The 16,717-nt window shown below is 39.2% G+C and overlaps 1 protein-coding gene across 1 annotated transcript in view; it reads left to right on the forward strand.

Moving 5' to 3' along the window:
• Window positions 1–403: 403 nt before the first annotated feature.
• The window catches only part of LOC145982744 (pancreatic triacylglycerol lipase-like), a 37,597-nt gene continuing 21,283 nt past the window's right edge, over window positions 404–16,717 (forward strand). The window contains exons 1-5 of the mRNA XM_083116114.1: window positions 404–784; window positions 7,270–7,306; window positions 7,841–8,003; window positions 9,525–9,673; window positions 14,497–14,754. Of these exons, the coding sequence (XP_082972240.1) occupies window positions 743–784; window positions 7,270–7,306; window positions 7,841–8,003; window positions 9,525–9,673; window positions 14,497–14,754 (649 nt within the window). The 5' untranslated portion in view covers window positions 404–742. The remainder of the gene's footprint in view (window positions 785–7,269; window positions 7,307–7,840; window positions 8,004–9,524; window positions 9,674–14,496; window positions 14,755–16,717) is intronic.

Below are 16,717 nucleotides of genomic sequence, written 5' to 3' on the forward strand. Positions count from 1 at the left end.
GTGGTATTCAACTATCAAGAATTCTACTAACGAAAACAAATGTCCCGTTGAGAGTTCCAATGAGGCATGCCGTTAGTATCTATTATAGTAATTTATTGCACTTTTCAAGGAAATATTTATCTGTTACGTTTTATCGGCCAATACATTTAGTACCGAATAGCTCATAAAGTTGAAAACAAACCTATGAGAACGAGCAATTGATCCTTTGCATAAAACATATCTTGTAAGCAAGGATGCATCCAAAATTCCTTTCCAAAGCAACCTATTAAAATTTAATCCTTCTATAGCGTTGAATCCACAATTTCTAAAAAAAAAAATTATAGCAACACGAAGAATGGTGTTCACGCCCGTTAATCCGGAAATAATGTTGTTCATATGGCAACAATACTCTGCTGATCACGTTGTTGACAAATCGATCGTGTGACGAACTAATGCACACCAATTACTTATCAGTTTTCAGCTGTCTCCCAAGTTCTTAGGAAGAGTTGGAAAAATGAACTGTGTTAGTTCATAATTAGATCAAGTTAGATTCCGCTGGTAATTTGAAAAATAAGGCACGCATGCAGTTTGTTTGAAGTAACTAGTCTTGCATATTTTGTGTTTTAACCTGAGAAACGTTTCTGTTTAGTTTAGCATAAACACGTGAAGATTCTTGTAAGTTCTATGTCACCAGTAAACCAGAAACCAGCTTTATGACAGTTGTTGCCGTGATTGTGTACACCTGGTAATTCAAGAAGGAAACATGAGACTTCTGCTCCTCGCGACAGCAATTACACTTCTGCAGGTAATTTTTTTTCTCTTAGCGCAAGAGGTAAAATTTACTCTCAAGAATTATGCTCTTCAATGTTATATACCGGAACAGTACCCAGACAGTAGCTATCATTTTTCAGACAGGAACTTGACAATAAGCAATGCAGAGTCAGTCACTTATCGCCACTTCCTGGGGTTCACCTGTTTACATGTTTACGCCGTTGGTGACCAGGGTAAGCTTAGGTAAAGTCTGACACTGCATTCCTGATTGTCAAAATCCTGTCTGGAAAATGATAGCTACTGTCTGGGATTTGGAAGTTCTTTTGTATTAATGTATTTCCATTATTTGTGGATTATTACGGTACTTCTTCTGACACTCTCTTGCTACTAAAATGTATTTATTGCTTTACAAATTCCTATTCTAAAAGGCGACCTTCTATGAAAATGGTACAGGCAAAAGTTTTCCAATGTCGACTACATTAAGTTTTCTTACTTTCAGCTGATTATGCCACCCACAAATCAGATTTCAAAACAATGATCTACGGTGTAACTATTCCTAAAAGTTAATCACGAAAATTTAGTATTGACATAAATTATGATTCCTGGAAGACTGAAAAGTGTCAATATCAAGATCTAAAAAATTAGTAATGATAGTGACAAGACTTTTTTTTTTCAAGAAAATAATAACTACGGATGTATTTAACTAATGGGTCTTAAGTACTACAACGAATGATTTTGTTTAAATCTAATGCAAAGCTTAGATCTATTATTGTCAAAAGTCGTAAGTGAAAAAACAAATATTTTCTTATTCTGCAAATATGACTTTACATTTCTCCAAGCAGTACTCAAAGTTAGGGGCGATGGTATCCTCTCAGGTAGCAAAATTTTCGTAAAGATTCCTCCCAGTTGTCTCATTGTTGCCATGTTAAACCGTCCCTCCAGCTAACCACAAGGCTCAACCAAACGTCCCTACAGCTAAGAATTTCCACTTCAAGCGCTGGTTCCAAGTCTTCGCCGTGGAATAGTTGGAACAGCTGTCGTAACGCTAACATCCACTTAACCTGACTGATAACCCGAGAACACCTGTTCGAGTCATGTCGCCAGGAAAACTACAATTCCTATTCTGGAATAGTTGGTTAGGGCACTGGATTTGCACTGAATCACTGATTTGTTGTAGGTTCGATCCCCACCACCGGCGGAAAACGAACATGTACACCTGAACACGAGAGAACACTTTCTCAGTGCTGTGATAAGCAGCAGGCAAATGATAATGCCCAATTAATATTTGACAATCATTCATAACTAACACTCCGTTACCTTTTAACCAGTTTCTTCCAAGCTGTCGTGGATCGTCCGCTTCCTTTTCTACTTTTACAGAAGCACCTGACCATCTTCTGTAACCTTCTCGCCGTCCATGTGGATTGGTCAGAGTAACGCTCTGCGAAGCCAGAGGCCCCAACTTCGAAACCTGGTCCGGCATGGAGGCACCATTGTGTTTGTCCAATCGCCAACCAAATAGACCAAAATAAATTTGTTCTGTTTCAAACTTTCTCCTCGATTCGTTCTGTTTTCTTCTCGCTGTCTTCTCCGTAAGGTGTTGATCTAAGATTGTTGCCTTCCTTATTTGTGGTCTAAAATATCACATGCAGGTGAAGTTTCTTCCACAATTTTTCTGGCATCAAAAACTAGATCTGCTGTGAAGATTCGAATGATTGTTTGTAGTTGCTGATTGCAGTAATTGAAAACTAATTCATTTTTGTTTGTAGTGCACGTTAACGTCAATGGCAATGACACGTTGTACACGAGACATATCACGCAAGTTATTCTACGTAGGGTTATTTGACACTCTATAGATAAAGCATGTCACATCGAAATCATCAACTCACCTTAAGACGGAGAGACATGCGCTTCAAACCAACCTTTCAAACAGCGAACAAAGCAAACCAACTTCAATGTCTCTTAGCTCCTGTCACCCTGAATAATCCGTATTGTTCCCAGAGTGTACGATGTACGGTTACTGTATTCCTCCGCGTGTCACTGTCAAGTATTGAAGCGAAACGTAGTGCTGGTCGATATCTTACGCCTGTGTAGTCTAGAGTTTTCCAAACTGGAAAGGTGGGTGAGCGTGTTAAGTGGTTGATTTTTATCTAGTTACCATGTTCGATTCCCGGTCTGTACATATGTGCTCTTTGCGAGCACTGGTGACCCATCCTGCTGATTAAAAAGTTCATGTGCTTTTAGCACCTTCATACTTGTATGTGAGGTTGTAAACGCTGACAGATGTTCAGATAAGACTTTGAAATGTCCCGTCGAAGAAAACCCACTTACCCATGAGCCATGACTCCCTCCCCTCCTCTCCCCCTACCCTTCCTTTCACGTCGCGTTTACGATGCGAGGTTTGACAGCTGAGAAATGAATGCAATGCAATATATGAGATTTACGAGCTTGTTTTCTGACTCCCAGCCTGTGAAACCCGAGCCGGTTTTTTTTTTCATTGAAATTTGGGGACCTAACCCCCCCCCCCCTCAACCCTGTTTTTCTTACTTGGGCACTCTGAATTGTATAAGAACGTGTGCTCCGATGTTTTTTTCTTCAAAACAAAAGTTACCCGAAGTAGATTGCTCAAATAGTATCAGAGATATAACGTTTTTCTGAAATAGGTGTAAACATTTAAAAATCGCGCGCAAAGACCGCCGCCAGAGAGGGGTTACTTTCGAAAACCCGCTCGGCGGTGTAAAGGTATAGAGAACAACTAGAGTATGATGTTTAATCGGCTATGCTTATTTTAAAAGTTTGCGACGGACACTTATAAAGGTCGTGAATGGGAAATAAAACTGGGCTCAACAATATAAAGTCGGTCTAATATTTTCACATCTCAACATAATTAGGGGAGGTAGGGGGAAATCGGATATTTTTTTAAAAAAATACTCTATTTATTGAATATCAGTGCCTTTATTACAATTGAAATTATATGCATAAAAACATGCAAACCTTCAGCTACTAGACAAACCAACTTTCATTTCTTATTGTAACTTTAATTCACGTGGTGCACTGATCCGATTTACCTCACCTCTGCGGGGTAAATCGGATCGGCGGTGGGGTAAATAGAATCACACAGATTTTGATAAACAAATACCACAAATAAACTGCTTCTTACCAAAGGCGTTTACACAGCGTTCATGGAACCACCCTTTGCAAGCCTGGCACTGTATCCAATCACCAGCCTGGTGACTTTTTTGTCGTAGTACAAAGGACTGCAGAATCCACACCTCCACGCTTCGATCTTCTCACTTCTCGATGCGACTTTTCCAGCTTGCTTAACCTGTCTGTTATCCTTCTCATTCTTCTTCTTATCCGCAGGGTTGAGGTAAGGATAATTTTCACCTGATGTCAGACGAAGTGAAGGAATACATTTTCGTGCATTTTTCTTCTGTGGCGTCTCCTTTGTGGGAGAAGGAATGAGACTGCGGATTTGATTTTCGGCACTGCTTGAAGGGGTGGCAGAATTGCTGTCAAATGACTGAGAAGACGAAGGTGTCGGGAAGTGCTGATTACGTCCTTAACAAATTTGAGCTCCAAGACAGCCAATGGATTCAATGGGTAGATTGCATACACCTCAAAACCCTTTGTGGCGTTCCCTATGGTTGCTGCCGATTCCATGCTTTTGTAAAGATGCACCCGAAAGTCGACTTCGACATTGCCCTACCAGGGTTTTGATGGAGCCAAGATGTAGCTTGCTGGTGATAATATGTCTTTAGCGGCTTGAACACACAAACGTCAAGAGGCTGCAATGCGTGGGTTGTGTGGGGGTGGCAAGAGCAACACTTCGACGTTACATTTCTCACACCAATCAGCAACAGCGAGAGTTTTATGCGAACCATGTCCGTCCATAATTAAAATCACTTTACCTGGACTTTGAACGCTTCCTCATTTACCCACCCTGATTTAGTCATACATACTTCGGATTCTGGTGGCATATCATCTCGAAATACGTCCCTCATTCTCTTACCCTTAAAAATAATAAACGGTGGGATGTACACTTCCGTTGCGGATGCACATGTGAGTAGTGTCACGGTTTCCCCGCGTTCTACACTTGTTAGCGATATTTCACCGCGAGAGCCCTTACGAGCAACAATGTTGGGTGGCTTATTGTTTAATGGTAGCCCACTTTCGTCCTGCTTATAAATACACTCTGGCTTACCTTCCAGTTTACATTCTCTAATCAGATTTTTCAACTGAGTGTGAAAGTTCGAAACATTTTCTCGTGTCATGGCATTCATTCTTGCACGAGAAAGACCTTCGGCTTTGCGAATAGAAAGTTCCGGGTGTCTTTTCATAAATCCCTGAAACCAATCAATGCCGGCCATTTCGGATTCCTCGTTGAAATTGTTTGGAATCCCTCGCTCAGTCACATACTTATAGGCATACTCACGTACGCTCCTCGGTGTCAAACCAAATCCCCTTTTGGACAGGTAGACTAGACGCCCAACTAGTGCTGCTTCAATGTCTGGAGGTATCACTGGTTGACGTCCAACATTATGCACTGGAACATTTTCAGGCGTTGAAGTTCTTCTTTGAAGAGTTGTAAATGGGACACCAAACACGTTTGAGGCTTTCCGTATTGAATATTGCCCTCCTCTAACAGCAGTGAGAGATTATTCCATAGCTACAACCGACCAGGAACTATAAGGACCATGAGCAGTTTTCCGAATGTAGTTACGAGGCATCTGATACAAATCAAAACATTGCTATAGCCTACATTAAAGCATACGTACACATGTGTTGTGCTACAAATTAGGCTGCTGATGATCATAGATAGACAGACTGATTTATTAATATATAAATATAGCCTACTGGATCCCTCTAATTATTTCAAAACAATCAAGCAGAAAGGAGAATTCGAATGATCCGATTTACCCTGAAATACACCTTATTAAAAACCTATTTTTTGTTGGCACTGATTTCTGTGTTTTGTTTAAAATGATCACAAGATCTGATGAGGCATGTTCAATTCAATGAAATATTACAATTGAAAATAAAATTTACTTAACAAGCAATGAATAGAAGCATATTCCACGACAATGAAAACTTACATCGGCTGCTTTTTTGTCCGCACAAAAATGCACAACTTGAAACAATGTAGTCTGGAACTCTTCTGGCGCCAAACAAACAATGGGTTCTGGCAGTTCTCATTTCTTCTGAGAGGTGGCAGCACAATGCACACCGCAATGACGCAAAAACTTAATTTCGTGTGTCTGCAAAACTGAGTTCTTTTCAGCCGATCCGATTTCCCCCATGATCCGATTTCGAAACATACGTACATTATATGAAAATATATACGTATTTTTAGGTTGTTAAGAAGGGCTCGTGATATATGTGTGTGGGTGTTTTTCACGTCTACAGAACTCGTATTGCTTTTCGTTTCTTTTGTGCAGGTCATTCTACAACCTTACGCTCCCTTCAGGGAGTTAAATTACAAGTATGAACTTTAGATAACAGTTATTTCATTCCACATAATGCGACTTGTACAAATAGACACACTGCTGGATATAATAAACTTCACATAGGCAGACACAGAGGTTTATGTAATACACCTTAAAAAAATCTTATACTTACAAAAGTGAATTTCTAGTCATTGATAAATATGATGTTTGGTTCCATGTTGTCTGGGAGGTATGCAAGGCACCGAAATGAGTCTGAAATAATATATCAATAAGAATGTGCAAACTCTCCATTGCAAATGCCCTTTCGTTACTACCTCTCATATAAGTGTAGCCAACCATCGATTTAGATCGTATCAATGAGGACAGACTAATTTGGCTCTGACAGAAAGACAAACAATACGTTCTCACTTCATCTCTGCACGACTCAAAGAAAAACACGAATATAACATTCAATTATTATAATCGGGTAAACAGTCAGTTATTAAGATTGTATGTAGGCGATAAGCCTGCTTATTTGTTTGTGCTTATCTCGACAACCATCAAACGAAAAGGACCCTAGTTTCAGATTAACTCCGGAAAAGCATTTTTGAACCGAACTATCGTTTGGAATTTTTACTTGACTAAAATATTTCTTCCTGAAAATGCATTTACATTCAGCTGCAGATCCTCCCCAATAGGGTACTGGTTAACGTTGTCGCCTTATAATCAAGTAGGCTAGTGGAAGCAAATAGGGCTTCAATCAATGCCAACGTTATGTCCAGTTCCGTCTAGTCTATCTACGCATATAGTAGTCTTAAACTTTACCCGATGGCCTAGTGGTAACGGCACTGCCTTGTAATCAAGCGTTTCCGGGTTCGACACCCAGTGTATTAAGTGTACTTAAAACAAATTATAGGTTCATCACACTCAGCCGAGGCGGTAACATGTGGTCGGTTGTGTTTTACAGCCCCCCCCCCCCTACACACACACACACACACACAAAATTATATATTGGAAGCTTTAGAACTCTGTGAACTGAGAAATGTAGTAAATAATCTTATTTTGGCTAAATTTATTGTGCTTTTTTCTTTTTCAGAAAGTATGCTGTGAATCAATCTTTGGCTGTAAGGGATGTAAGTGATATTTAACATCCGAACGATTTTATTACTTACGTAACATTATTTATCTTTACCTAGAACTGCGCTATAATTCCTCTTGTACCACAATTGCATATTGGTCTTTCACAGGGTCCACAAAAATGCGGCGTGACATTTTACGCAGAGTCTAATCCGGGAAATTTTGCAAAATTCAAAGTTTATTTTTATTTTGCACTAAAAACTGTATTTTTTTATTACATACCATCTATTTTAATATTCTGATGTAATTCTTGAATATTCTAAAGCAAATTTCTTAGTAAAATTGATGCATAAAATTGGGAGAAGAATATTCACACACAAATATTGATCAATATTTTGAACAAAGTTTAATTATTGTAATTTTCAAGTATCAAAAAGAGTATCGATATCGGTATCAGTTCAAAGTGGTATCAGCTCAGTCCTAAAAATCATTTGTTAAAACTTTAATTATTCAAACAGTGCCTTCAGGTAAATATCTCATTCAATTAATCCATGAAAAGAAGGGTTCAAACATTTGTCTACTTCTTCCAGGCAATCAAGGTGTTCTCGAAAAGGAGAAGAGAAGGGAGTCCTTTGTCTACCGCGATGCAAATGGCTCAATAAGAAGCTTCAAAGTTGTTGAAGAACGAAGATCTACTCCAGAAATATTAAAGATAAATCCTGAAAAGTACATAGAATTTCACCTCTACACAGCGTAAGTACCTTCTGTGTTAATGAAAATAAAATTGAACAATGCGTCTGTATATACATATATACAGTCACGGACACTGTGTGAACCTATGGGTTAGTTACAAACCAGAAGTGCCCGTGAATGTACATATGGAGGTGACTTTCTCAATTTTTGTAATATATATATATATATATATATATATACACACACACACACACACATATATTAGGAAATAATAAAACAAAGACCAATGTTTATTGAAAGTAATTAATTTCTCATAAGTTATGATAAGGTCAATCAATCCATTACATTAATCCAAAGACTATCATCTCGGTTTTAACAGCGTCAAAGTATTAGCTATAGTAAATACGTACTTAAATTGCAATATTGACTATTAACTGACAAAATAATACAGGGTCATCCGTTTGGGATGTCAGAAAAGTAAAACGCTATTAACTAGAAACTATGAACATTTATTGGTTGTAAACGGTACAGACATGTGTAGGAGAGTCGGGAGTTTATGTCACTGCACATTAGAACTGAACATGTCCACCATCGCGCATGCGGCACAAATCATACCGGGAATCCATAGCGCGCCACGTGGCACGCAGCATTTCTGGAGTGATTTGCTGAAAGGCAGCTGTAATCATCCTCCGTAGGTCAGCAAGATTCTGTGGTCTTTGTGCATACACGATTGACTTGACGTAGCCCCATACAAAAAATCTGGAGGGGTTAGGTCAGGGCTATTGGGAGGCCATAGGATAGGTCCACCACGGGCGCCACGTACCGCCTCTATACATGCCATCTGCTGATTGTACTATGAACTAATGAACTACTGCTGCGTTGTCTCGCGGAAGTCATTGTTGCAAACTCCCATCTTTGCCATGTACATTACCGCAAATTGCATCGATACATATACATTAACATAAAAGCTACAGCGTTATACTTTTCTGACATCCCAAACGGATGACCCTGTATATGTAATAATATGGGCATCACTCGAAATATGCTATTCAGAATTCGACTATGCTTTCGAAAGCCTTTTATAGTCACCAACATGTATCACTATAGAACAGTGGCGGCGACTGGGGGGGGGGCTGGGGGTCAGTTCCACTTATTGCCACATTCGCCCCGCACTATGATCTCTTAATGCTAAGCCTTATCTACCAAGGAAAAGTAAACTGCCCTCCTTGGCCCCTCAGTTTTGGCACCCAATCAGCGCTACTGCTATAGTAGTTATAGTTCATAATATATTAGATTTTTCTGACTGTGTGAACCCGATTAGCTGATAGACTCGTTAAGATATTTCATTGTTTGGGGTTCAGCAATGTTCATTTATTAATACTGTCTCACTCTAAGTAGATATCCTGTAGTTTTTGCTCGTATGCAAGAACTTAGAATACTGTATTTACATATTATTTCTTCTACATCGTGTCTCAAACAGATAATACTACAGTTCATGAAAATGTAACATTAAAAAAATAGGTTAATTTTTGGTAACTTTCTTCATGTCACTAAACATAGTCTTGCCTATCATGATTTCAGGGACAATCCATCCAGACCATACATACTTTCGACAAACAACAAGCAGACTTTGCGAAAATCACCCTTTAACAAAAAATATCCTACAAAGATGATAATTCATGGCTTCATGTCAAGAGGAAAGGATACTATTATTACGGATATAAAAAACAGTGAGTTTCCTAATACTTGATGCTTGTATTATTTTATATACAAATTGTGATTAAGTAAAATTATTGTGTATTCAAATCTGTGGGCTTTCTAAACGTTAGTCACGATTGGGCATTTCTCGAGCAGATCAAAATAAAACGTAAAAATAATTGGCCGATTACGTTGTGCAGTCAATTCGAAATTTGTATATATTATGACCAGAGTAAATGTTTCCTATTTTCCCTTATTATTCAATACTGTTGTTACTGTGACACAGTTAAGTTAAAACTATTCTGTAAAACTTCACAAAAAAGTCTAAATCTATCAGATAAGTAGTACACTTGCAACTCAACAGGCCTACCGCTTACAATGCGTTTGTTACTGCTTAAGCCCAGATTGCATTGTTGCAACAATCGCTGCAAAGTACTCCCAACACTAATAGAGGAATGTTAAGGTAGAAGGCGCTTGTTCTTTTTTTTCCTCTAAACTGCGCCAAATAAACAATTGTTCAATGTTTTGTTTAGGGAAAAAGCAGTTGTACAAAATATTTAATATATTGTCAATAAAGGGACCAAGGAATATGTTTCTTTATAAAGTGGGAAAAATGAATGTAGACCGAAGGGACCAGAAAGGAAAATGTTTTTAAAAAAGGGGAAAAAGGTAATGGGGGCTGAAAAGGGGGAAAATGGGAAGTCAAAACCATGTAATCTTGTTGGTGGAAGATCATTCATTATCAAGACTGTTGTTCTTTATTACATAATCCGTGTTGAAAATTAAAAAAGGACTTCCCTTTAAAATCCGGTCTCTAGTTATACTCTTACATGGTAAAACACTTGTGTTCATGGCAGGACCGCCTTTAGGGAACACCAGGCCCTGTGCAAACTATATCCGCGAGGCCCTTGTATTATGAAAATTGATTATATCATCATCCGTTTCTTCTACGCTAAAGCAAGCATGGTTATTAGATTAGTATCATGTAATTATTATCTATTGTTATACCCACGCGCGTGTTCGTCGTATCCCCTTTTACCACCAATGAAATCTAACATTTTACACCCTGTAGAGGAAGGTGTCATCAAGGTAAACAACTTTTCTTAATGACTTTTGCTGATTGAGACCTCGTTTCTGCGCTATAAACCCTAGAATAAATATCCTTTGTGTTTGCAGCCATGTACTGCAAATTTATTATTTAAAACCGACGGTCACTCACCCGAGTTTAGAAGCAGAAGCAGAACTGGTGCAGAAGATGAAATACACTCTTCCTCGCAATGTGTTACTACAATGCCACCTGGCTCACAGAAGAGTTAAATTTAAGACCACTGGCACTCACGGCTGCGACTAATCACCAACAACAACGCTAACACTTAACCCCAGATTTTGCCATTACTTCCGTTTATCGATCGTGGCGGAATTTGAAGCAAACGGTATTTACAAGTAGTAACATTTTTTCGAAGTCACCCTTCTTTCCTTTTTTATAGCCTTTTGGAATCCTGATTAAAATTTAAGAAATTTGTCTTGTTCCCAAGACATTTCATTTCCCACATTCGCGATTCTAAACACCCACACGCACTACTGTCTCAAACAAGAATGACAAGGAAGGCAGAGAATGATTTCATTGACTTGAAACTTGTTGGGACTTAGGCATAGTTATAGAATCTGGCAAAATCTGGGAGAGTTTGTCAGAAAATAAAAAAATTCCAGATCTTTATTTCTATTCATCTGCCAACATGCCGACCCTAGGCCCGCTGACCTGCTCACCGCCTGCCTTTAGAGGTCTGTTTTTAAAGCCCCATTTTGGAAATTGATAGAGCTGTAAAGTTTGACGTCAGAGGGATGAAAGGTCGCCGCAGAAAACATAGAACGTGCCTGCTTAGAAAGTGAAACAGGTCGTAGCCAGGCAGGGGACAGGGGACTCAGCTCTGAAATTTGGTAAAACTGCTTTATAAAATTTGTTTGCACTGAAGATGCAGACAGCAGATATTATTTTGCTCAAGACTTGATAAAGGTTAAATTCACATAATGAAAAGAACAAATATCACATTCTTTCATCTGATTTACGACCCAAAGTCAAAGTAGCGGGAAGTGATTAGAATATTATCTCGGCTTCAGGTACGAATGGGAACAAGGGGTGTGTGCAAGATATTGGGGAAAAAATGTATTCATTTGAATTATATTTCTACATTTTCTGTGTCCTCTATTAACTTAATAACCCCCAACACACACACACATATATATATATATATATATATATAGCTCTGTTAAACGTTTGAAAATGGACTTGCTTTACTAAGCTACCGCTGATAACCCTTGACCCCCCCCCCCCCCCGGAGATAAATTCTGGCTACGGGCCTGGAGTGAAATATGCTTGTGTATTTTTTTTATTATTATATTCGTTTGTTTCTTCTGAGAAATAAATCTGTCCGCAAGTATGTGTTGAAACTACTATAGTGGATTCACCAGCAAAAAAAAAAAAACAGCACAAACCCGCGACTCCTGTGAACCGTACTTCCGTGAGGAGTAGGGGGGGGGGGGCAGGGTGGACCATGCTTCCTTATGGCCGAGCTGAACGTATCGAAGGGAAGGTGCGCGAAGGATTTTAGCCGAAGGTTCTTTTGTTTGTGGTCGCTCAATAAAATATAATTTAGAAAACCTGATATTTATTTTCCATGTCTCCTTCTGACAAGAAGTAGCGAAATCTTATTGAAAATCAAATTTGAGGTAGAAAATTGTAAATTTGCCCTTCATTTTTTCACGAGAGTGCTGCGAGCGCTGTTTAAAATCTGAAGTGCTTTGAATACCATCCCATAAGGGACTAAATAAAGATGAACGCCAATCCTGCGTTGCGAATTGCTCACATCAAAAAGCCCAAATGAAATCACCATGAGAAAAATTATTGCAAACTGAGTGCTGTGCAAGTAAGAGGCAAATGATTGATTGTGCCAGCAATAGGACTGTTCTCAAACGTATGTTTATTCCAGATTTTCTTATTTTGCGTCACTTTTCTGCCTCTTTAGGCACATTGTAACGATGAGCATGAATGATGGTTAGATGAAATTAAAGAAGGAACACTCGCAGAGAAACACCCATGCCCACCTCTATATGAAAATTATGGATACTCACAATGAAATGAAATTAAACACTGAAGTCAAGACCAGGATTTGAACCCGGAATTTTCGGTGGGGTTGACCGCTCAACCACCTTGACCACTAAGATGGGCTCGTGTCTTTAAATCACAATGACACTTTTTACCAGAGAACTCAATAAGAATGCACTAGAAAAACTTTTCTTGCAAACTTTGTGGGATGGAGAATTTTCATTAAAAAAAAAAAGGAAACTGAATATTAAGCACCCAAATAAACTTGCGCCACAAGTAGGCTATGTAAACAGGTAGACAAAGTCATGTATGATTTACAACCAATGTATTTACCAATTTATCATGTAGATGATGGCCTTGTCTCTTCCTCTACTCGACTATTACAAATTATGACAAGTTGTTAATCTATATTCACAAAGGTTTGCGGGGAAACACTAATAAAGCAAACGTAATTTGCGGTTTGCTTGGATTCTGAAGAATAAATATTATGAATATGGCAGATTGTTCTAAAAAAAAGAGAGAGCATTTTTTGAGAAGTCGATAAATGATGAAAGAGCACTGAACGTATCCATAATTTCAAAGTTCTTCACATTGATGCTGCTACAAACAACTCCAGCCTTCTGAGGACCAGTGCGTGCCAACAGATTTTCTTTGAGTGATCCGTGGTCTGCTCATCGAATCCCATCGCCGCTGTTTTCTGGCTTTGGAGACCGGAGACCACCACATCATCTTTTCAAGCAGCTCCTCAATTGTCCTCACGATGCTGGGGGTCTAAAACTAGAGCGTTAACCACTATGCTACGCGGGAGCTATTTTCACAGTAATAGGTATGCTGAAATTATTTTTTTTTATCTAAAGTATTTTTTTTTTCTAATTTCATCTACCATCGTCGTCACAATCAGCCCAAAGAACTGAAAAGTGCGTCTTCTTATCATTGTGGTGCCATTTGCCTACTTGTTTTAGGAGTTTTAGTACCTACAAATCCGCACCCATGCTCATTACTTTCTAAAACGAGTGTGTTACGTGCTTTGCACTACTGGAGTATAAACACTCGAAGACAGTTTCATATTACCGGCAGAGAAACCTTACTGCGGTTGTAAACACGGTGACTTGAAAAGAGGCCAAACGGTCCTTCAGGACTCTTCTTTTTATCTTTTCTCAAATTGGCGAGATCGTAAATTCCAAACGTGGGGCGGCGCACCCTCAAATGTGTTGTCCCTCAGCTTGAAGAGTAGACAAATAACCATTTTAGGTGCCTGTCCTCTATCGAGCAATAATATTTGACAGGAAATCGAGGAAAGTTCGATTCACAAATACATCTCTGTTCCTTGTCGGTGAATTCTGACTGATGGCTTGACAAGAATGGACACTGTTGTCCTTTACGAGAAATTCAACTTTGTTATGGTAAATTTTTCGTTTCACAGGAATTATTTTTTTCTTCCTTCTCTTCCTTCTATTCGAATGCAATCTCGCTTGCACGCACAAGAAATTAATGAATTACTGATTTAGAAGCACGAGGCCCCACAAAGCGCGAGGCCCTGTGCGATGGCACGCGTCGCACACCCCAAACGGCGGCCCTGGTTCATAGGTAGATGAGAAGAACAGTAATTGATAGTGTTAGTGAGTTTTAACTTCAACACATAAAGTTGACCAATTTATCAAAGCATTTGTACTACTATTGAAGTAATCAAGATATCTCACTGTGACGTATGTTTCTATACATATCCTACTTTGTTTGACTGTTTCTCTGCAGGTTATCTTAAAAAAGGAAGATACAATGTAATCGCAGTCGACTGGTCGGAAATGGCTATACATCCAGTTTACCATTTCGTGGTGTTTCGACTGAGAGCTGTCGGGAAGCGCATAGCCAGTTTCGTCGAGTTCCTAGTGAAGGATGGAGGAGCAGACTTCGGCTCTTTTCACCTGATTGGTCACAGCTTGGGAGCTCACTTGGCTGGGTTTGTAGGGAGCTACCTCAAAGAAGGAATTGGTCGACTGTCAAGGATCACAGGTAAGACCGAAGTGGTACGTACACTGGTGAACTTTTAAAAAAAGGTCTCCCTCCTCTTAGCTAGATTGGAAGCAACAAACAAAAACCGATATTGAATTGGAAACACTCCAGCGTCAATGTCGAACTCTATCAAGATAAGGAAGAGCTGCACCGTCAGTCGTGAACACCACACAGAAGAGCAATGTTAACCATGAGTCATCAAGGAATTAGCACAGCGTTTCTTTCTGTGGTCATTCGGCCTCGGAAGAAATATTTGTTGTCCATTTTGAGCTCTCAAGAAATCAGGTTCTGAGCTGGCGATTTATTTCCTTCATATTTTCGTTTCTTTTCTCTCTTTTGTCATTAGCTCTAAATCAAATATAAAAAGAAAACGAGCAAAGAAGGTCGTTTCTTTCGGCACGTGACAGGCATATGTGGTAACTTTGCTATTTTTACGACCACATTATATCCCTCTTATTTACTTTCAATGATAAGGATGAATGTTGGAGTGACCAGAAAAACCAGAACACAATAAGCTCTTAAATATTACCCACGCTTCGAAAATAGATTCCGGCCCCAGTCACAGAGTGGTTATCACATCACGCTACGACGCCAGGCGTCCCGCATTCGAATCCTGGCTTGGGCATGGATTTGTGAGTGTCCATTCATCAATTTCATCATATCGTCACTCATCCCCATATTTCATTGAGTTTGATTGATTGAGTTTGTGTTTGAAGTCCACTTTATGCACAGTAAGGCTAATCGGGACTGGACCTACAGTTTAAAGTGGGATCTGAACCACAAGGCGACGATGCTGCCACTGCGCCATCGGGGAGGCCTCCCCAATATTTTGCAATTTAGCCAAAAGTGGCACAAGAAGCGAAGTAAAATAAAGCAAATCAATCAATCAATCAATCGAACATAGGATCTCCGGTTTCATAGAGCAGTATGCAAAGAACTCGGTCATGAAGACGCTCAAAATTGAAATAATAAGTGGAACAAAAAACTTGATATTAGAGTATTTTAAAAGTTTAGGCAGATTAACAATTCACGTCAACCTACAACAATTTCACCTGTATTGTGTGATATATGGTTCTGCCCTATATAATTGAACATGCTCATGCGATAATAGTTACACATTTCCGCCTTGCAACACACAACCTCTACTCGGCACGATATGTGCATTTCCTTGCCCCTTTTCTGTATTCTTTTCTATTTAGGATATATTACGTTGCCTTTTTGCATCTTGGTTAATCCGTGGCGATGAGAATGATTGACCAATTGATAACATGGGTGTGATGGGGCAAACATGCCTTAATCATGGTTCGAACTTAAGACCTCTGTCTTCATAGCACGTTACAATCTCCCACGTGTGTCTTTTCACCTCCAGTCACCATTAATTTGAGAGGTAGAAAACGACGTTACTCAAACAAATTGTATAAATAATTTCCATGACCATAAACATTTGTTGCACTTGTTGAGAGAAATCCATACCCTCGTAATGTTATAAGTAAACGTCGACCTAGTTGATGTCCCAGGAACCCTTCCTTGCACGAAAATCACACTGTGTCCTCAGGATTTACGACTGAACGCTTACTAAAGTAATAGAAATGTGCATCCCCATTTCCATTAATCGTTCACTCTTCTTATATTTTGAGGTCAGCTAATTCGAACATACGACCATAAGACAGCTACACACTGCGAAAGTAACTGCAGTGTCAACAAAGTAATTACTGTATATTTATATATTTTATTTTTGGTAATGGAATATTTTTCCCTTCAGCTTCTTATTTATGTTTGATTTGGTTTATTTTACTTCGCTTTTCTGCCACTTTTGGCTAAACGCGACGATGAGGATGAGCGATGAAATGATGAAATTGATGAAGGGACAGTCACAATGAACACCGAATGAACACAATGCCAAGGCGGTGTTTAAGCAAGCTGTGTTAACCACTCTACCACGGAGGCCGGAATCATTTTTAGT

The sequence above is a fragment of the Lepisma saccharinum genome, unplaced genomic scaffold (genome assembly GCF_977018435.1).
Source record: "Lepisma saccharinum unplaced genomic scaffold, izLepSacc3.1 HAP1_SCAFFOLD_384, whole genome shotgun sequence".
In the NCBI taxonomy this organism is placed as follows: domain Eukaryota; kingdom Metazoa; phylum Arthropoda; class Insecta; order Zygentoma; family Lepismatidae; genus Lepisma; species Lepisma saccharinum.